General features: G+C 35.7%; 1 protein-coding gene across 27 annotated transcripts in view; it reads right to left on the bottom strand.

Moving 5' to 3' along the window:
- The window catches only part of MYCBP2 (MYC binding protein 2), a 308,362-nt gene that overhangs the window by 10,101 nt on the left and 274,843 nt on the right, over positions 1-23,418 (bottom strand). For 25 of the 27 annotated variants that reach the window (XM_080658818.1, XM_080658842.1, XM_080658839.1 and 22 more), the window contains 15 exons: positions 23,186-23,251; positions 20,706-20,945; positions 20,329-20,427; positions 15,271-15,351; positions 13,497-13,763; positions 12,736-13,019; positions 8,855-8,951; positions 6,938-7,057; positions 6,451-6,552; positions 5,619-5,747; positions 5,141-5,273; positions 3,577-3,680; positions 2,360-2,548; positions 1,541-1,648; positions 70-279 (listed from right to left, as the gene is read on the bottom strand). In XM_080658818.1, coding sequence (XP_080514944.1) covers positions 70-279; positions 1,541-1,648; positions 2,360-2,548; positions 3,577-3,680; positions 5,141-5,273; positions 5,619-5,747; positions 6,451-6,552; positions 6,938-7,057; positions 8,855-8,951; positions 12,736-13,019; positions 13,497-13,763; positions 15,271-15,351; positions 20,329-20,427; positions 20,706-20,945; positions 23,186-23,251 — 2,229 coding nt within the window. The remainder of the gene's footprint in view (positions 1-69; positions 280-1,540; positions 1,649-2,359; positions 2,549-3,576; positions 3,681-5,140; positions 5,274-5,618; positions 5,748-6,450; positions 6,553-6,937; positions 7,058-8,854; positions 8,952-12,735; positions 13,020-13,496; positions 13,764-15,270; positions 15,352-20,328; positions 20,428-20,705; positions 20,946-23,185; positions 23,252-23,418) is intronic. The other 2 variants (XM_080658838.1, XM_080658837.1) reach the window with 1 other exon arrangement.

Below are 23,418 nucleotides of genomic sequence, written 5' to 3'. Positions count from 1 at the left end.
TACAAAATTCAACTTTTTAATCATATAATCTCTAGTTCTTAAAAATTCTTAGTATAATTTATAGCATACCTTTCTGCATTTGTAGCAAACATAATATGCATATCTATTCATGGCATAGCCAGCTGGGTCGTTATAAAATCTCACACCAGGAGTTGTTATAGCTTCACTCTTATGCAGACCTTCATATTCCAATCTCATTAAGGCTTTTCTTTTGACATCCTCATAGAGTTCTTTTATTGGATCAAGAAGGTCTTTTAATACTACATGATTTATTTTGTTCTGAAATTTAAAAAATGAACATCTGTTAAGAGAGCCATTTATTTATTAATTCAACAAACAGTGTGTACCAAAGTGCCAAAGCGCTATGCTAGGAGGTAATGAAAAGATCTATACTAATAAAAGCATAATATGCTAATTAGACTGGAGATCCTACTGGACGAAGCTGCGGCGGGTGGGGGCCGAGGCAGCCGCCACAGTGGCGGGGCTGAGTCCCTTGCACGAATTTTGTGCATCGGGCCTCTAGTTTCTAAATAAAATGCCATTTAAAAATAATCTTGTAAAGTCCTCACAAGCCTCACAGGGAGAATGGAGGTAAGTGGGGCACAGAATGTGAAAATTCCACTTTATTAGCTTCATATTCCTGAATATGGGACATATCTCCTGCTGCCTTAGCTGTTTTGGGAATAAAAGGTTATTACCTTGCTGCCACAAATAAGACACTCCTTCTCTGTGTGTTCCTTGGAGCTACGGTAGAATGTCAGGTGGTAGAAATAAGCAGGTAGTATTTTCTATACCACTTAAATGTGACTTTTTTGGTGGCATTATATGATGGGAGAACAAATATTACAATCTTTTTTTATTTCTCAGTTTACCTAAGCAATGATTGTGTTAAGCCTTTCCATATTATACCCTACATATCAGTCTGCAAATATGAGGAAAATAGGGAGAACTAAATAGGAAAAAAAAGGAATTAATAGAGATGGCATTGCTAATCATATTCTTAAAGTTTTTTTTATTAATCATTATTAACTTGCCAAAACAATTTGCTACTTTGCTTATTATTATCTTTGTAGAGATGTGTAAAAATTTTTCTTATTTGAGCTCTAAAAGTACTTAATGGCACTGAAAGTTCAGCTTTTACTCTTTAATGGCAGGTATCAGTACCTACAAGCACCACAGGCTCATTCTTCTTTTTGGTAGTTACCCCTTGTCATGTCACATGAACTGAATTTTCAGGGAGTCTGAAAGCAGAGATGCATGCCTGTCAATGCTTGATGATGTCTAAATGAATTTAATGATGCAGTATGCTTAACTAGCTTTTAATTGGCAATTACTATTTTGAAATGCATCATAATAGGGAGATCTATTATATTCTTAGGTACCACTTGGATAAAGAGAGCAGAAACTGATGGGGGATGGTTGTAAAAAAAGTAAGCTGGTAAGGACACAGAGAGACACTGACAGTTTATTCTGAAAGATGAAAGATGAAGATAAAGATGAAAGTAAATAGAAAGTAGATAATTTCTGATTCTTTCCATACCTTGCAGATGGGACAAGATATAAATCCAAATGTTATCCTTGGACCAAGCCATCTGTTTTCCAAAACCCGTCGACAGCACTGTAAGTGGAATACGTGACTACAGTCCAGCTTAAATAAAGAAAAGAGAAGAATATAAGCAAATGTAACAATGATAAACACCAGTAACTGGCAGATTATTCAGTATATGGTGCTACTGAAAGGAGATAAGAGAAAAAGCAAGCAATTTAGTACAATGATATTTTAGCACTTTCCCACTATTCATAGGACATTAACTAAGTCTTCAGGTGCTCCCAATATTTTAGCATACATATATTAATGCCACATTATAGAAAGTAAGCTGGGTTAGGAAAAATGCAAAATTACTCACTTCTGTATCTTATAAAAAGAAGAGGAAACTACTGACTTAGAGATTTAAGATTTATTTTTGAGAATATTACCTTGGAATTACAAGAACTGGAAATACAAATAAGCAACCAGTAAAAGTATAAAAAAGATATTTAGCAAATAGTAACTTCTGTATTATTAATATGTATGTACATTATGTATAGAGGTATGTATCATTGCATCATTATGTACAGATCAATTATATAATGCTATTAAGTATCATTCTGGATTGAAAATTAAGAGTAGATATTGGATAATGTTTTTCATTCCTTATGAACATTTTATTGATTATGTAGGCTCACACAAATCACAAATTAAAGCTAAACACACAGAATGTAAACAGGATATTCTCTTTAATAAACTGGTAGGTATTAATGGAACATTTTCTCCCAATGATAATCTAGACACAATTAATACTTTAAAAGCTGAGACAACCTGAATGGCTGGTGCTGCCGAGAGTGCTTCAGTGAAACATATCATGCACATGTCATCAGCGTCTTGCTTCAGTGTTGTGGCACTTTTATCACAGCCATGCAGACAGGGCAGACAGTGCTCTTCGTTTTTCACACCTCCACATGGATGGCCACAAGGATGTGTCTTACAACAGGCTATCTTAGCATATTCCTATTAAAATAAATTGCAATGACACACAAAATATAGAAAAAAGCATACATCCTAGTAATCATATCCATTATATTAATTTTCCAAGGTATTTTTTCCACAGAAAATACATATTAAGGCTTAGTTACAGTAAAGTGATTTTTATTTTTTGTTTGAATATAATTTAGGGTTATTAATAAAGTCTATTTTTGTTTTAATGTGATTTTAAAAATTTTCACTCCACATAAAGGGAATGCTGATAAAAAGTGAATTACAAATTTAATCTATTTATTATTATGCATAGCCACAGATCAACAAAAAATTACTGCCTTACAATCTCCCCATTACCAGCCCCGCTCTGGCCAAAATGGGGATTAAATAAAATACAGGTATCTTTCACTATTTGGGCACTATCTAAATTCTTGTTAACTAAATTGAGGCATCACTAATATCTGGACAGCCCTGGCCAGTGTGGCTCACTTGGTTGGAGCATCATCCCATGCACCAAGGGTAGTGGGTTTGATTCCTAGTCAAGGGCACATACAACCAAGCGATGTGTTTCTCATTCTCTCTCTCTCTCTCTCTCTCTCTCATCTTCCCTCACCCCCTTCCACTCTCTAAAAATCAATTGAAAAAATATCCATGGGTGAGGATTAACAAGAACAAAAAATCTTCATAACATGGAATGTGTGTGTATAGATGTTTAAGACGAAAGAACTTTCAGGTACTGGAAATTTATTTTAGGAAAATAAGTGAATAAAATACCTATAAGAGGCAAAGGAAATATAGCCCATAGATTTTTAAGTTTCTAGCATATAAGTAAATGTTAACTATACAGTACATACGATGGTTGATGGGAAACACACACAATAGGAATCTGGTTTGGGCTCGAGTGCTTTATCTTACCCATTTGCCAGCTTTGATAAAGCATTTAACTCATAACATGAGTACTACACTAATTTAGGACACAAATGATGCTGAGATGGAACTCTTACTTATATGAAGTAGAGATGTCATGTGGGAATATGTGCTCTCCTTACTGGAATACTCACCTGGCAGTCTGCATCAGAACAAACACTGCCAACAGCAGATAACTCAGTTCCACTTCTGGAACCACAGAAGCGGCATGCTTCTGAGCTACTTGTGGTGGGTTTGCCTAGGTTCGAGCAGAAAAAAAATCCTCCTGAAGAATATTTCCTAATATTTTAATATAACTCATTAAAAACAAACAAGCAAACCAGGTTTGTATCAGTTGTCATCACTGGGAAATCAGCCTGGCAATTACAAGCCGAAGGTTGTAAGCTACACTAATTACAAATTACACAAGAAAAGGGATAAGAAACTGAAGAGCTATACTTGAAGCCAAATAAATTATTAACTGATTCATTTATACTTTTTTAGTAAAAAGAAATAGACTATACTTCTAGTCAAGACAGCAGGTTGAGCAGATTGGCAAGCCCCCCACTAAAAAAGCACAATACCAGACAAAATATAACACAAAAAACTAAATAAAAATATATAAAACAAAGGGAAATACAGCTTTAGGTACCTTTCCACAATTGCAATATTAAAATTTCCTAGGAGAAAACTTCATCAGAGAATATGAAACTTGAAAAACAGAATTCCAACCCAAGGAAGTAGAGATAATAGAATAATTTGGAAAGAAATTTACATTTTGAAATAAACAAGGAACAGACCCATAAAAATAAAACAACATGAAAAAGAACAGGAAGATTGAAAAATATAGACCAAGATCATTTTATAAACACAGATACAAAAATTCTAAATATAATAGTAATACAAGGAACTTAAAAATATCCTTTTTAGCCTGGCCGGTGTGGCTCAGTGGTTGAGTGTCAACCTATGAACCAAGAGCTCATGGTTTGATTTCTGGTCAGGGAACATGTCCAGGTTGTGGGCTCAATTCCCAGTGTGGGGCATGCAGGAGGCAGCCAATCAATGATTCTCTCGCATCATTGCTGTTTCTATTTCTCTCTCCCTCTCCCTTCCTCTCTGAAATCAATAAAAATACATTTAAAAAATTTTCTTTTAAAAAAAGGATAGTTTATATCATGAATACAATGATGGTTCAACATTAGAACATTCATTAATGTTATGTATGGCATGGTCAGATTATAGGAAAAAAACCAATCAGCTCTGAGAAAAAAAAGACCATGCTTTCATAGCATGAAAAGATACTCCTACTAGAGTTAAGATTGTTCAGGTTTATACCTAATTCTAACATCAGGAATTCATGTTAGTAAAATGGCAGATGACAGAGGTACTGAAAATTGAGAATTTGTAAGTCTTAATATAACTAAACTGGGAATATAGCAGACTTACGTTTTTATAAATAAATCAAAATGAAAACACACGTTTTGGAGATAAAATAACTGGCTCAAGATTACATAGCTAGTTAGTGGCAAACCAGGTCTCCTGACTTTTAGCCTGATGCTTTTTCTACCATTGTCTCATAAATTTAATAATATAGTCAGGGATCAATAATGTCATAATAATTACTTGTCAAAATACACTCAATCACATTAAATAATCTTAAACTAACATCTAGTTTAATGGTAACCAACAGGCATGGTTCAATCTTAAATCCTCTTTTACCTGTGTGTTCTCGGAATTCCACCATTGCTTTCATTGTTTTAGAATCTGCAAGTGCCATTAACCAGAACAATTTAGTTCGACCACAACCTTCATGAAGGTCAACCTTTATAGCTTCCTCTTCTTCTTTGAAGACCTAGTATATCATTAAGAAAAAGGAAAATATATTTATTTATGACTCTGAAAGAGAAGTATAAATTTAATTATTCAATAATAATGCCTTTTATTAAGTAGGCATTCTAAAAAGTTCCAGATATTTCCAATCTTCTCTTTAATATTTACAACAGTTCTATTTTTATAAATGTAGAAACTAAGTCTTAGAGAGGTTAAATAACTCGCTTGATTTACACAGTTGGTAAGTGCAACAGCTGCTGTGATTCCCAAGTCCAATTTTTCTCATTACCCCAAGTCTCCCACAAAAGTTATTGAATACACTTTATGTTCTAGATACTGTTCTGTGTGTAAAGACAGAAATCTTCACCTGTCTTTGATGAGTTTTGGTTCGTCGGTGAAGATGAAGGAATCTGTCACAGTCAGTACATAGATTTCCACATACGTTGCATAAAATGATTGCTGCAGTTTCACCATCATCATGGTTATCACACATAGGCTAAAATAAGTCATTTCCATAGATTACATTAGGTTAATAAGAAAGCATCAATATTCACACAAATTGAATGCAATTTATTTTTACCAGTAACAGTACCTGAGTCTATTAAGAATTTGGAATCTGAACATTAAACAATGATGGCAAGTGTATTAAATTATAAAATTTCCTCAAAGGCCTAAATCAATGATTAATAAAATTTCTCCCCATTATATTCAAAGATTCTGTATGCTAAATGAATAAATACTCAGTTTTGAAACTTTAACCATTAATGAGAAAGTGTTGAAAGGGCCCATATAAAGTCTTCTTTCAGTGAATGAAAAGAAATATCCAACCTACTTTAAGTACATTTATGAAGAAATGGTATGTCATATTGCCTCTCTTACTGCTTTATCTCCTTGCCATAGGACTGATTACATTTTAGTACAAAAATTGAGACATGAAATCAAAGTCTGGCTAAAAACAAATTTTGATACTTTGCCAACATGTCTCAGAGAAGAAGGAGAAAGCTCTTTTATATACCTAAAGCCCCTAATATACTCTAAAGAGGGAACCCTTGTGAGATGAACTCTGGCAATGTGACACAATTTTTCAAGAGTTCCACTAATTATGTATTTTGACTTGTAGTACTTTTTTTAAAAAGCTAAGCTATCGCTGACTATAAAGAAAAACCAGATCATTTTATATAAAATAATTTTCATCTTACCATTTGTTTTTGTTGGCCATCCTTTCCCATCCATCTCCCTGAGGAGAGACGATCTACATGGTCCTGGTCAAGAACGCACAGTGATGCTAGAGCAAGCCAGAGCTGTTGAAAGGAAAGGCTGTTTCACCACTGAATACTTAGGAAAGACTTATAAAATATTGACTGACACATGATACTAATTTAATAAATTCCAGCTGTATCTGGAGATATGTAAATACCCAGTGGTACTCAAAATTTCCTGATGTGGTATTAGACACATACATGATTGCTGTATGTGCCATGCACATAGTATGCAATCAAATAATTACTGAATAAATGTGACAGGGAATATTAATAATCACTATACTTATTTCATAATTCAAAAAACCTTCATGCTTTTTTAAATAAATATTTGGTAAAAATAATATGGATTAAGCTGACCTGTTTATTCAAACCTATTACTGAAAAAAGAAAATGCAAGGATATAGAACAAATGAAAAAAACCTACCCTAGTTGTTGCAATACATCTTACTGGAGATCTAAATTCTTCCTCCATCTTGGTCAAGGCAATGATGGTTTCTGCAATGGCATTTTTTGTCACTCGGGACCATGCTTCAGAGAGATGACCCTATTGAGCAGGACATAATAATTTAACAAGCAACCAGAAATGTATAGTCATAGTAGCAAATTCTACTCTCTGAAATAACATCTCTCACCCATAAGGAAAGATTTATTTAATGGAATTTTAATCAAGGGGCATAGTTTTGAAATAATTCTTTACCACCCTCTAAAAAATTGAACTTCTAATCACTATTTTGATGATATAAAATCAAAGTAAATAAATTAGGTTCTCAATACTCTATAGAGTTCAAGAGCATTTCCTTTTACATTTTGATAAATATACAACAGAAGTACTAAGGTTTCTATGCTTGAGAAATTTTGATTACGCAACCTTGTTGCTTAACATGAAATTTATATAGCTAATTGCTTTAGATAAGTATTACTGGAACCCAAGAGCATAAATGGGTTCAAATTACAACTATCTTAATTTTATTTTTACCAATCACCATCACTTTTAATTTATTTTATTTATTTACTCTTTTTCCCCAATCAACAGCACTTTTTTTTTTTTTAAATATATTTTATTGATATTTCACAGAGAGGAAAGGAGAGGGATAGAGAGTTAGAAACATCGATGAGAGAGAAACATCGATCAGCTGCCTCCTGCACACCTCCCACTGAGGATGTGCCTGCAACCAAGGTACATGCCCTTGACCGGAATCGAACCCGGGACCTTTCAGTCCGCAGGCCGACGCTCTATCCAGTGAGCCAAACCGGTTTCGGCAGCACTTTTTAATTGCTATAGAATTTAGATGTTCCTAAACAGTTTTCCTAAATATTTCCATCTAGTGAACCTATTGAGAAAGCCTATTTGAGAACTGAAAAAATTCTCCATTTCTCTGATTGAGGAAATGTCCATGCTGTTGGGAAAAATGATAGGATTTTATATTTCCCCAGAATAAATTTTCTTATCTCATATCCATGTTCTATCAATCTTTTAAGGAGCAGTTCAAATTTCTCCTCCATCAAAATGGCCTGCCATCTATTCTACCTCTTAGGAATCTATAATCTGAGTATCTTGCCCCGCCTCAGACTGAACTCCTGGATGTAACAGAATGTAAGGAAACTAACGTTATGGAGCACCCAGTAAGAGCAAGGCACTCTGATAAGTAATTCCCTTTTCTCCACACTCCCAGATCTTCCCACAAAGCCAACATCTAAAGATAGTGGTGTCGGACATTAATAAAGAGGAGTAGTCTAGCTGGTATGGCTCAGTGGATTGAGTGTTGTCCTATGCACCAAGAAAGAGGTTGGTTGCTGGTTCTATTCCTGGTCAGGGTACATGCCCAGGTTGTGGGCTCTGTCCCCAGTAGGGGGCATGCAGGAAGCAGCTGATGGATGTTTCTCTCTCCTTGATGTTTCTATCTCTTTTTCTCTCCCTTTACCTTCCTCTCTAAAACCCATAAAAACATATTATAAAAAAGAGTACAATTTTTATAAACCATAAAAACTGAAGAGGAGAAATGTCCACTTTGGGGGACTCATTTTTTTCCCTTTTTGTTTCAGAATCAGGCCAATTTTCAGGGTTCAAAGAATATATACTTATTGTTTTAAATTCTTGGAAGACTTATGCTACAATTCTCAAGTAAATGAACTGGGAAGCTTGAAATGAACATAATTTACACAACGGACAAATTTATAACTAAAAGATAAATGGTGCAACAGTTAACTATTAAACAGAGCCTTTAAGTAAACCAAAATAATACTAATGTACTTCTATTAATTCAGTAAAATAAGCTGCTTGTTTTGTTAATAAGATTTCTACTGCATTTCACTGACAATGAACAGGAGGATGGGAACTTACTGCTGCCATATCCTTAATAAGTTTAATGATAATCTCTGAGATCTGAGTAGGAGTTGAGCCCTTCATCCACCAATGACTTTCACCTCGTCGAATATAACTACAAAGAAAAGTCAGCATTTGCAAACCAGTCAGTGATAGTTACAAACTATTATTTCAATATGTAGCATTTTAATTGTTTAAATGATCCAGTCAAGTAAAGCCTTTTCAAAGAATATTAACACATTACCCATTATCTGTGTCTTCAACATCAAGAGAGTAGCTATTCTAATATGTGCTTCCTTTGAAATAATTGTTTATATATTATTCATGTATGCATCTTCTAGAACAGTGCTATTCAATGTATATCCATAGTCCACAAACTCTTTGTCCACATAGAGATAATAAAGAGCTTGCAACAGAATATGTCATCTACATCACTGAGTAAACTACAGTTGAGTTCAGTTGGCATTTTTTTCCTTAGCAAGTCTATGGAGATAAAGGGAGCAATATGCTGATTTACATTCTGATTTTTTTGCTTAATATCATGGATGTCTCTTTTACTAGCATGTTCCCAATTTTCTGATGTAACACACATTTCTGGTATAAACACTTGCACATCTGTGCACATGTATGGATACCTCTGATGGAAACAATTGTAGAAGTAGAATTGGTAGGTCAAAAGAAATGCATATTATAAATATGGTGATATGCTATGAAACTGACATCCAGAAAGACTGTAGCAATCTACATTACATTAATAAAAAAATGCCTATTTCTTAATAATGCTGCCAATGCAAATATATTCTTTTTTGTTTTATCTGTATTTCTGATTACAGTGAAGTGTCTTTTCGTTTCCTGGCATTTGTAATTTTTCTTCTCTGAACTCACTTTTCTTGTCATTTATCAGTTGTCTTTTTCTCATTGATTTGTAGTCATTCTTCTAATATTATGCCTAATAATTCATTGTCCACTATATAGATGTTAAATATTTTTTCCAAGTTAGTTGCTTGGAAATTGTCTATCAATTAATTTTCATTTTTTTATTTTTTATTTTTCACTCAGCTTTATTATTTTTTTTAATTTAATAAATCTTTATTGTTCAGATTATTACAATTGTTTCTCCTTTTTCCCCCCATAGCTCCCCTCCACCCAGTTCCCACCCCACCCTTTGCCCTTACCTCCCCCCACACTGTCCTCATCCATAGGTGTACGATTTTTTTTTAAAAATATATTTTATTGATATTTTACAGAGAGGAAGGGAGAGGGATAGAGAGCTAGAAACATCGATGAGAGAGAAACATCGATCAGCTGCCTCCTGCACACTCCCCACTGGGGATGTGCCCGCAACCACAGTACATGCCCTTGACCGGAATTGAACCTGGGACCCTTGAGTCCGCAGGCCGACGCTCTATCCACTGAGCCAAACCCGTTTCGGCAGGTGTACGATTTTTGTCCAGTCTCTTCCTGCACCCCCCCATACCCCATTCCCCCTGAGAATTATCAGTCCACTCCCTTTCTATGCTCCTGATTCTATTATATTCACCAGTTTATTCTGTTCCTCAGATTTTTAATTCACTTGATTTTTTGGTTCACTTGTTGACAGATATGTATTTGTTGTTCATAATTTTTCTCTTTACTTTTTTCTTCTTCCTCTTCTTAAAGAATACCTTTCAGCATTTCATATAATACTGGTTTGGCGGTGATGAACTCCTTTAGCTTTTTCTTATCTGTGAAGCACTTTATCTGCCCTTCAATTCTGAATGATAGCTTTGCTGGGTAGAGTAATCTTGGTTGTAGGTTCTTGCTATTCATCACTTTGAATATTTCTTGCCACTCCCATCTGGCCTGCATAGTTTCTGTTGAGAAATCAGCTGACAATCCTATGGGTGCTCCCTTGTAGGTAATTAACTGTTTTTCTCTTGCTGCTTTTAAGATTCTCTCTTTGTCTTTTGCTCTTGGCATTTTAATTATGATGTGTCTTGGTGTGGTCCTCTTTGGATTCCTTTTGTTTGGGGTTCTGTGCGCTTCCTGGACTTGTAAGTCTATTTCTTTCACCAGGTGGGGTAAGTTTTCTGTCATTATTTCTTCCAATAGGTTTTCAGTATCTTGCTCTCTCTCTTCTTCTGGCACCCCCATAATTCTGATGTTGGTACGCTTGAAGTTGTCCCAGAGGCTTCTTACACTATCTTCAACTTTTTGGATTCTTTTTTCTTTTTTTTGCTTTTCCGGTTGAGTGTTTTTTGCTTCTTTGTATTTCAAATCTTTGACTTGATTCTTGCGTTCCTCTAGTCTGCTGTTGGGTCTCTGTATAATATTTTTTATTTCAGTCAGTGTATGTTTAATTTCTAGTTGGTCCTTTATCATATCCTCGAGGGTCTCGTTATATTTATCAGCCTTTTCTAGGATATTCTTGAAGAGCCTTATAACCGTGGTTTCGAATTCTATATCCAGTCGTTTGTTTTCCTCCATTTCGTTCGTTTGTGATCTGTTTCTTCGTCTCCCCATTTTTCACTGCTTCCCTGCGTTGGTAGAGTAGCTTTGTGTGCTATGTTTCTTATATGGCCCAGTGGGTCGGCCTCCCCAGTTAACTTGAGGTGGACACTCTTGGTGCACCCCTTTGCGAACTGTGTGTACAGCCTTGTTGTAGTTAAGTCTTGATTGTTGTTGGTATCACTGGGAGGAATTGATGTGAGATCAGCTGTGTCTACACTGGGAGATTTTCGGTGCTGGAGACAGCCTTATAGGATTAGCCTTGCCAGATTGCAAAAGCCTCTGTGCTCAGCTTGGAAGGGGTGGAGTCTCAGGGCGGGGCAGACAGTCTTGGCTTCCCATCAGCCCTGCCCTTGAGCGCAAGTCTCCAGACCTCTGCCTTCTGTGGTTCCCGAGTTTCCGCCTTACAGTCCAGATTTCCCCCGTAAGAGCATGGGTCCCCAGGGGCTCGCCCGGAACTGCGGTTCAGTGCAGTCGGAACTGGGGTTCAGTGCAGTCAGGAGTTTCTGACTCCCTTCCACTAGGGATAGCCTGTGGGAACCTCCGCAGTCAGTCTTTGTGCACACTCGCACCTCCAGATCCCTGCCGCCGCGGCTCCCGAGTCTCCGTGTGCCTTTCTCTCTACCTGACAGTCCAGACTCCCCCTGTATGAGCCTGGGTCCACAGGGTTTCGCCCGGAACTGAGGTTCAGTGCAGTCGGAACTGGGGTTCAGTGCAGTCGGGGGCTTCTTTCCCCCTCCCGCCAGAGAAAGCCAGCCAGGCACTCTGCTGCACTTCCTCTCGGTGCGCGTGTGTCTCCGTACCTCAGTTCTTTGCCGTTCCTTCTCCGTGAGCTTTCCTCTTTCCTTCTAGTTGTAGAATTTCCACTCAGCCAGCTTTCCTGTGGTTCTGGATGGTGTCCGTTCTGTCTTTTAGTTGTAGTTTTGAAATTGTTGTGCAGGGCAGCAGTTTAGGTGCTTACCTATGCCGCCATCTTGGTTTCTGCCTCTAATTTTCATTTTTATGTAGTCAAATGTGTGAATCTTTTCCTCTCTGACTTTTGGGTCTGTGTTTCATTTAAAGTTTTCCCAAATTGAAGATTACAAAAATATTCTATGATTTGTCCTTGTAGAATTAAAAGAAATATATATAAAACTTTAATTATTGTTGTTTATTTTTGTATATGGTGTGAGGTAAGGGCCTATAATTATTTTTGTACTTGGGAATTATCCCAAGGTCATATATTTTGCAGACTCTTTTCCCCACTAATCCCAAAATGACTTTTATATACAGCATTCTTTTATATACACGGGTCAGTATATATGGCTTTTATATGGTGAATAAACAAATAAGGTAGAATTTGACATGTCTTAATTCTCCAAACAGTAGCTCATTCTGTTCTATTTTAGTATAAAACAGCCACAATGACCAACCTGGAATTGAAAATCATTGGAAGGGTAACTGTTGTAACGCCTTTGCCCACGGTGGTTCCAGCTGTTCCTGTGATGGTGGTTCCTTTGGCTTTGAGCTGTACTGTAAGGGCTTTGGCAATGCATCCTAGAAACATGTCCAAAATACCTAGCTTATTCCAATCTCCTTTCTCTGTTGAGTGAATGATATCACTGATATCTGCTGGGGGGAGAGATTTCACTCCTATGATGCTGGCCAGACGATTAGGCGTCACTTCTGGCAAAACTCGTCTTAGTAAGGAGGTCACCTGGTTAGAAAAATAAAAGGAAAGAATTCTATTTAAAGATTGGTGTTTTAAAGTTTCCAACTTTTTAAATGAACATAGCTGCCATTCTATGACTTCAAATATTTGAGAAGCACAGAAATATAATATCAACACTATTTTTAAAAAATTTCCCAGATGGTAATTACCACTTCATTGCAGCAAGAAAAAAAGATGTCTTTTATTTGGTTAGGATTAAGGGAAAATTCAAGGGTAATAAGAAACTCATAGCCAGAACACTCTTATCACAACAGCAAATTAGTAAATTAAACTGTATTTTCCTCTTCCATATTCTAATCACAATGAGTCAAAAATAAAAAGCATGGAGTTAAAATATAATCCAAAAACCTAAAATCTAACAAAATAAAACAAAACTGATAAAGTTCTGTACTTCACTAGTTTAATTTTCAACAATGTTTCAAGTAAGAAATAAGCCAAAAGGGTAGTGGTATGATCAGTCACCTGTCTCTGGACTCGAGGGGATGCTGTGTGGAGCAGTGAGAAGAGATCCTGGAGCAGAGTTAGCTGCTGAGCCAGATACTGCCGGCCCACATTAGAGCCACTCAATGCTAAAACCATAGAGAGCAGCTCAAAGCAGTAAGCATCAGAGGAGGCATCTTCATCACTGGGCTGAGAATTGGCATTTTCTTTGCTTGATATGGCATGTTCCCATTCTTCACGAACTCTGGTGGCTTCCATGCGAATAGCCTGGACTATGTGAGCACATACCTATTTAAAAGGTGACATAGCAACATAAGGAAAACATAAAAACATATTTGTAAGTTTGATTTACTACTCCTAGTTTTCTTATAAACAGACAAGAATACCAGTATAGTTGATACTCAACTTAATATTTTCCTCGCAGTTAATTCTATATCATACCATTCTCTCAACTCGTCTTAAAAAACGTTTTTTTTAAAAAAAAACTAGGGGAACCATGATTAAAAATCTGAGTATCTAAATCAACTGATATGGAGAACCTACTTATATACAAGCTACTAATGCCCCTGCCTTATAGTTTAAGATAGAGATTTTCAACTGGTGTGCAGCAAGAATTTTTAAAACATGCAGTACCTGACTATTTAGTCAGGGGCACTCACCTCTTTTCCCTTAGATTGCCAAATACAAACATAACAGCCACACAACAATAGCTGTTTGGTGTGAATAAATCAAAATTATACCTATTTTTTTGTTAGATCCACAAATAATACATATTTTGGTGTGCCACAGAATTTTAGTAATTAATTTATGTACGCCACGAGATGAAAAAAAAAGGTTGAAAATTGCTGGTTTAAGACATCAAACACAAATTACCGTATTTTATCACTTCTATCAACTCCATTGTAACATTTAAATTCATAATGTATTTTATAATTAATGGTATTCACAACTTAATAAGCAGCAAATTTTCTTTTTAAGTGATATAAAAAATAATAGTACATTTTACAACTAAGATTCAACAAAAAGCTGTTAAAAAGAAATGAAGCACAAATAAAGTTGTCATTTATTTAATGGTATTTAAAGTTAAAATAATGGGCTAATTTATTTTTTAAAATATATTTTTATTGATTTCAGAGAGGAAGGAAGAGGGAGGGAGAGAAAGAAACATCAATGATGAGAGAGAATCATTGATCTGCTGCCTTCTGCATGCCTCCCACCAGTGATCGAGCCTGGAACCCTGGCATGTGCCCTGACCAGGAATGAAACCATGACTCCCTGGTTCATAGGTCAACACTCAACTGCTGATCTACACTGGCAGGGCAATAATGGGCTAATTTAAAACCAATATTTTACTTGATTTTTGAAGGGCTAATTTTTATGTTATTTGGGCATGTTTGAACAATGTCATGCTACTTCCCAATCCTCTTGCAATTAAAAATATTAACACTGGTTTAGTTAATATAATTGCTCAGCAAAATAAAAAAAAATCAGGCAACAAACAAAAAAAGGTGGTTAAAGGAACACAGGACATACAAATGAAATCTGATATAGTTGGGCATTTGTCACGAAAATGAAATAATCTACCTGAAAATAAATATCAAAGAGCAGCAAAGTAGGAAAGTTAACACTCAAAAGGAATCTTTAAAGTGATGCAGGTATGCCAATCTACTCTTTTCTCTCTAGATAAAGGCAGATATATTCTGCAGGATCTATAAAAGAGAGCATAAGAAAGCCTCCATAGATTTTGGAAAATAACAAAAAACTGATGAAGACAAAGAAATGGATCTGAACCAACCTGTTTTTGTAAGTTAGTCAGTTTACTCCTGCTGAATATGATTCCAACCATATGTTCTTTCAAGTCAGCATCTGACGTTGCCTTTACATAGAAAAAGGAAAAAGAAAAAACAAGCTCTTTGAATAAAATTAGTACATTCGACATTTTAAGGTATCAAAATAAAACATGTGAGACTACATCACACTAAAAAGCTCTGCACAGCAAAGGAAAACATCAATAAAATGAAAAAGCAACCTAATGAGTGGGAAAAGAAAAATCTGCAAATCATGTATCTGTTAAGGGACTATCTCTAAAATATAACTCAATAGCAAAAGAACCAAACAACTGATTAAAAAAAAGGTAGATCTGAACAGACATTTTTCCAAAGAAGACATACAGATGACCAACAGGTACATGAAAAGGTGCTGTACATCACTAATCATCAGAGAAATACAAATCAAAACCATGAATGAGATGCCACCTCACACCTGTTAGAATGGCTATTATGAAAAAGACAAGAATAACAAGTGTTGGCAAGGATGTGGAGTAAAAGGAACCTTTATGCACTGTTGTTGTTGGGAATGTAAATGGAATATGTATGTGTGTGTGTGTGTGTGTGTGTGTGTATACATATACATATATATTCTTATTTAATCTTCACAACAACTTCATAAGGTAAAATCTGATGTCCTGCCTATTTTACAGGTAAGAAAACTGAGACAAGGCACTCTTTTGCTTAAAGGCTCTTGAAGACAGGAACAAAACTACCAACCATCTTGGAATTAACTGATATTTATAGAACCCCATCACAGAACAAAAACAGAGCTCATATTTTCTTTCAAGTTCACATGGACATCCACTAAAACATATCATATTATGAGCCAGAAATAAAATTTTAACAATTTTCTTTTCTATTTATTAATTTATTAAATATTTCTATTGATTTCTGAGAGGAAGGGAGACGGAGAAAGAGATAGAAACATCAAATCATTGATCGGCTACCTCCTGCATGCCCCCTACTAGGGATCGAGCCTGCAACCCGGGCATGTGCCCTTGACCAGAATCAAACCTGGGACCCTACAGTCTGCAGGTGGATGCTCTATTTACTAAGCCAAATCAGCTAAGGCTTAACAATTTTAAAAGGACCAAAATTATACAAAGTATATATTTTTATCACAATGGAATTAAACTAGAAATTAATATAGAAAGCTATGAGGGACATCCCCAAATATCTAGAAATTAAAAAAAAACACTTTTAAATATCTATCCAGGGGCCAAAGAAGAAATCAGAATGGAAGTCAGAAAATATTTTGAACTGAATAAAATGGAAAAAAAAAAAAAAGCCACACACACACACACCACCTCAAAAATTGTGACACTCAACTAAAGCAGTGGTTAGAAGAAAAAATCACAGCATTACTTGAGAAAAGAAAGGTCTCAAGTCTATGTTCTATATTTGGGTATTATAAAACTAGAAAAAAATCAAACCCAAAGTAAACAGATGAAACGAATAATAAAAGAAGATATACCACCACAAATTCTACTGATATTAAAAGGATAACCAGAGTATATAATGAACAACTTATGCCAATAAACTCAGAAAATTAGATGACATGGACAAATTACATAAAGAACTACCATAGCCCCACTCAAGAACAGTAGATAACTGCGATAGCCCTGTATCTATTAAATAATGTAAATTTGTAGAATAATGTTTTTTGCTACTTAAAATACTAGCTAAATCATACAGAAACAAATTTTCTCATAATTTATGGCTTTTGGCTTTTTAAAATTAGCATTACTGAGATATAGTTCACATACCATACTATGCCATGTCATTTGAAATGTGCAATCTATGGTTTATAGCATATTCGCAGATATGTGCAATCCTCACCACAGTCAATTTTTGAACACTTTCATCATCCCAAAAGAAACACTGTACCATTTAACAACCAGTCCCCTAGTTTACCTTCTCTTTTACTAAAGAAAAGTGAAATGCACATAAACTAGTATTACATATCTATTAACAGACATAATAATATATGGATTATTTTACTGAATAAAAGAAAATACAAAAAGAGAAATATGTGACAATATCCATTATGACAAAATTTCTTAACAAGCCAGGAAGAAATAGAAGGAAATATCCTCAATCTGATTAAGAGCATTTACAAAAAAATCTATAGCTAACATCACATGTAATGGTGAAAGACTGAATGCCTTCCTTTTAACATCCGGAGAAGGCAAAGATGTCTGATCCTAACACTTCTATTCAACATGGTACTGAAGGTCTTCAACATTCCAAAGATACAAGAAAAATTAAAAGCATATAGATTGGAAAGGAAGAAGTAAAGCCAACTCTTGCAGAGTACATGATCGTCTATGAAGAAAATCTCAAAGGTTTCACAAAAAAGCTTCAAGAGTAAGTGGATTTAAGATCACAGGATGTAATTCAATACACAAAATTCAACTATATGCTAGAAATGAACAACTGGAAAGCAAGAAGAAAACACCATTTACAATTGCATAAAAACCATAAAATGTTTAGGGAACAATTTAATAAGATGTGTATAAGACCTGTACACTGAACTACAGCACATTGCTAACAGAAATTGAATAAGATCCAAATAAATGGAGAGCCTATAACATGCTTGTGGATAAAAGCACTCAATATTATTAAGACACCGATTCTCTCCAAATTAATTTATCAATTTGGTACAATTTCAATCAATATACAAAAATATTTTTTGGGGGCAGGAGGGGAACTGACAAACTAATTTTAAGCTTTATATGGATATGCAAAGGACCTAGAAAACAGCACTGAAAGAGAACCAGGTTGGAATCTGATTCCATGATTTTCTATATAGCTGCAGTAATCAAGACAGTCAGATGGTGGTGTAAAATTACATATATATATACTATAGGCCAGGTGCACGAAATTTGTGCATGGGTGGGGTCCCTAGGCCTGGCTGGTGATCAGGGCTGATCAGGGCCTCCCTTCCCCGGCTGCTGGCCGGGGCCTTCCTTCATTCCGTGCCGCCCCCTGGTGGTCAGCGCATGTCATAGCGAGAGATCAAACTCCCGGTCAAACTCCCGAGGGGACACTTTGCATATTAGGCTTTTATATATATAGATGATATGACATAGAACAGAGAATCCAGACAAATTAACTTAAAATGTATATAGTTCTAAACAAAATAACTAAAACTCTGTTTCTAGAAGAAAATATGGTAAAAATATTTGTGACTTTACATTTTAGATAAGACACAAAAATCATGAGTCATTTAGAAAAAAATAGAGTGGACTTCATTAGATAGAACTGCTCTCTGAAAGATAAGCTTCAGAATAGGAGAAAATATTTGAACACACAGGACCTATAGCCTGAATATACTGAATATATAAAGGAATTTTATAACCCAATAATAATAATACAAATAACCCAATACAAAAACATGAGTGAAAGATCCAAACAGATGCTACACTGAAGTGGTTGACAGGGTCTAGGCATGAGATGAGGGGACTGACTACAAAGAAGCATGAGGAAAATTTTGGAAGTGATGTGCTTTAAAACTTTTTTTTTTTTTAAACTTGATTACAGTGATGATTTCACTGCTGTATACATATTGGTCAAAATTCATCAAATGATACAGTTGAAAAGGATAAAATTTTTCTGTGTAAACTTTACTTAAAAAAACTGATGTAAAGTGATTCTCTTAAAAATTATGTTATTTCATAGGCATCCAACTGCTGGTATAGTATTTCCTATTCAATCATAACAGCTCAATATATACTCTCCTATTAGCCCAGCATCTCCAATGAACTCTTGGACCCATCTTCCCATTAATCCAACTTTCATCCATTCTCTTTCAAGTCTAACTCATGTCCAATATTCTCTCAAGAAGCCTGCTCTGATCACTCCAGGGCACAATGGTCTATCTCAATGTACTCTGAAATCCTATCACAAGTGCAATTCTTTCACATATTTAATAAGTTAATTATATACTATATAGTATCCTTGTTGATTTATTGGGGGCCCAGGGGCTTAATATTTAGGACAGAATGCAAGTTTTTTTGAGGCCAGTTCTCAAGGTTTTAAAGGATAGAATTGCCACTTGCTAAAATTTAATTGGTTTAATGAGTAGTTACACAGTCTTGGAGTCTTTAAAATGATATCTGCAAAAGATGCTGAAAGAAATTACCTGTTTATGAAATCTTATTTTTTTACAGACCCCAAATAGAAAAATGTGGATTCAGAAGGCAGCGTTAAACTAGGTAAATCCTTGAAATTATCTTTCAAAGGGCTGCCAAGATGGTTATTTGTAACATCTAAAGACACAAAAATAATGAGATTAATCAAAGTTGACTTCCTGATTTGGAAATGAGTGAGGTTTTCCTTTTAGGTACAGTGCTTTTGACCAAATTAAGTAATGCAACTGCATTTTAGAAGAAATTTCAAGAATAGTACTAAGAACAGGTTATTCCAATAAAAATTTACTCAACACATGGGTGTTTATGCCATGGTGGATACAAAGACAAACAAGACATGTACTTGGTCTTTAAGAGACTATGATTCAGTAGAAGACATGATAAAACATGTATACAAGTAAGCATAACAAGTGAGAACCAAGAGACACATAGAGGTTACTATGAAGTTTAGCAGAGGCTAAATATTTAGTTTACAGAAAACTATGTTGTGTTTGGGGGAAAGCATAAAGAAAGTTCTTGGAGAAGACGATCTTTAGGCTAGACTGTGAAGACAGAGAAAATGGAGGAAGAAGATGACTGACGGTATACTACACAGTAAATGACTAAGATAATTTTACAAATGCTAACACTTGAATACAACAGCCCAAAGTATAGAGAAAATTTTGTTGCTACTTAAAATACTAGCTAGATCACACATGAATGATGAATTTCTTTTGATAGTTCCTTTATCTTCTAACTAAAATAAAAAATATGAACTGCACATAAACTAATTATTACATATCCATTAAAATACACAGCAATACATGGATTATTTCACTGAACAAAAGAAAATGAAAAAGGGAAATAAAATATTTTTAGAATACAAATAAATACATTGTATACTTTTTCCTCTCCTTCAGGTGATGACAACAGTGCTTTTTCCTCTTGTTCAGGGGTGGGTTCAGCATCTCCAGAGATGAGTTTTCCAAATACCTGACGAAGAAGACAAGGGTATGCGAAGAAATTAATGGCAGGAATTACCATGGTGAAAGGTAGAAGGCTCATCAGCTGATTGTGTGCAGGCTTTATTAATATTACCATGTTATTTCTGCTCTACACCAATACTTTTCAGAATTATGAAGTTTAGGCTATGAGACAAAAAATGGGCCACATTTGTAGCCAGCAAGTTCTACAAAATATTTTGTCAACCCTCTTGATATTTTTGTTGAAATAATATAACCTGTGCTGGAATTCGCAGGAAGGACACTCACCTGCGACGTGATGAGTCTGAACACTCGCAGAGTCTCAGCTTCACAGTTCCTCTGTTGGGCCACACTGGCTGAAATCTGGCCAGCAATTTTTGTGCTTTCGCCATCCTTCCAGCCCAAAACCTTTACTTGTCGAACCCTCAGTGTATTTTCTGGGCCCTTTAATTCAATTTTGATGATGTGATTATCCCCTCCTGGAAGTTCACTTGTTATCCAACCAATGTGCCTGGAATCCAGATCAACCTGGCAGAGCAGAAAGGGGACAGAAACCTGACACAGCTGTATCACTTTTTATCACTGTCCTAGACTTAGCACCAGTAACAGCACAAATACACATAATTGTACCAAGAGTAAAGTTTTCTAGGTAATTTCACACTTATTATCTTATTTAAACTTTGTCAGGGTAAGTAATACTATAGTAGCTGTTATACAGATGAAGAAAGAAAGGTTAACACAGTAGAAGGATTCTCACTAAGGGATGGAATTGAGAATTAGAATGCGCAAGTTACAGAAGTGAAACCATTACATACAATTTATATGACTGTACTTTATCTATACTGACCATAAGTAGAAATACTCACAATGAGGTTCTGTTTTGTGCATTTTCACATTAAATCCACTTAAAGATAAGCATTTTGATGTGCAGTTACCTATGTTTTACTTTTTAAAAAAATTATATAGCCGTAACCGGTTTGGCTCAGTGAATAGAGCGACGGCCTGTGGACTGAAGGGTCCCAGGTTCGATTCCGGTCAAGGGCATGTACCTTGGTTGCAGGCACATCCCCAGTGGGGGGTGTGCAGGAGGCAGCTGATCAATGTTTCTCTCTCATCGATGTTTCTAATGTTCTATCCCTCTCATTTCCTTTCTGTAAAAAATCAATAAAATATATCTTTAAAAAAAATAAATAAAAATTATATAATAAGTAACTTCATATTTGTGATTATTTTACTACTAGAGGCCCGGTGCACGAATTCGTGCATGGGTAGGTCCAGCCAGCCAGCCCCAATGGGGGCCCATCACACGGGGCGGCAGGGGGAGGGGCGGGGGAGAGGGACCGTGGGCGGTTGGCTGGCCAGCTCCACCCTCTATTGGGGTGTTGGGGGCCGATCACAGGGGGGGCTGGCCAGGGGGAGGGGGCACTGATTGGGCCCAGATCAGGATGGTTAGCTGCTGCAGTGCACATCATAGCCATTGGTCATTCTGGTTGTTCTGCCATTCCAGTCCTGGGCTTTTATTTATTTATTTTAAATATTTTTTTTATTGATTTCAGAGAAGAAGGGAGAGGAAGAGAGAGATAGAAACATCAATGATGAGAGAGAATCATTGATTGGCTGCCTCCTGCACGCCTCCTACTGGGGATCGAGCCTGCAACCCGGGCATGGGCCCTTGACCAGAACTGAACCCAGGACACTTCAGTCTGCAGGCTGATGCTCTAGCCACTGAGCCAAACCAACTAGGGCTGGGCTTTTATATATATATAGGTATTTCATTGAGAATATAGCCTTTTATCAAAGATTAAATTCCAATGCCCTGTGAAATGGTTTTTGACACTCTTCACTTGATAAAATGAAAATTGTTCTTAGGTCATTTGACATCCAAGAAATAATCCAAGATTTCTATATTATTTATATTATAGACATCTAATTTGATAAATTTTAATTGATGTCAATTTCCTAAAAAGACCATTATGTATAAGCAAACACTATCTCAATGAACAAGATTATTTCCCCAAATTCTTTTTAAAAAAATGTTTTTATTGATTTTTAGAGATAGGCAGGGAGAGGGAGAGAGAAACATCAATGATGAGAGAGAATCATCCATTGGCTGTCTCCTGCATGCCCCCTACTGGAGATAGAGCTCCAAACCCAGACATGTTCCCTGGCAGGGAATTGAACTGTGACCTTCAGGTTCATGGGTCAATGCTCAACCACTGAGTTACATCGTTTGGATTCCCCAAATTCTTTAACAATTTAAACAAAAATTATTGTTTGTGTAATCCAAAATCTCAATTCATTCTTTCAATATGATTAAAAACCAACAACAATGGTCAGTGTCCATGGGACAAAGTAGCTATAGAAGAACAGCTCTGATAAAATTTCTCCCATCTGAGTTTATAATCTCAGATATATTCCCAGATAAAATCTAACCTGTTTCTAGAGTTGGTTTGTAAATTGACTTGCAAACTAGATGTAGTTGCAATATTATAAGTGACAGATTTTCAGAGGACCACAACCTATGTTTTAACCTGAAGTGTAGGCGAATTCAGGTGTCAATTGTGAATCAAATCTATGATAAATTAGGGTCATAATGGGCACAATTTTAGTACATGGATGGATGTAACTGTCCCTTTACATGGACCAATTGTCAATTTAGCATTTTTAAATAGATGATTTCTTATAATGCCAAAATTAAAACTCAACAATGGAGACAGAAGAAATTTCTCCCTAAGTAGCAAAACATTTAATGACAAAATTTTAATTACCTGCTTTATTCTGCACAAATCTTCTACTGCTTTTCCAGTTAAGAAGGTCATTGAAGTAACTTTATTCTAAAATAGACAATTCAAAATAGTTATTATGACATATTCCTTTTCCAGACTTTCCAATGATTTCTTACAGCCTACATAAACTTTCTGTCTGTCTTTAATGGTCCTTCCCAACTAACCTCACTCCGTTTGTCCAACCAACCATAATTTCTCAACTCCAGTAATTTCTT

Source organism: Plecotus auritus (genome assembly GCF_963455305.1).
Source record: "Plecotus auritus genome assembly, chromosome: 3".
In the NCBI taxonomy this organism is placed as follows: Eukaryota; Metazoa; Chordata; class Mammalia; order Chiroptera; family Vespertilionidae; genus Plecotus; species Plecotus auritus.
Note: the sequence above shows the minus strand (reverse complement) of the source record. Positions and strands in the feature narration are given on the sequence as shown.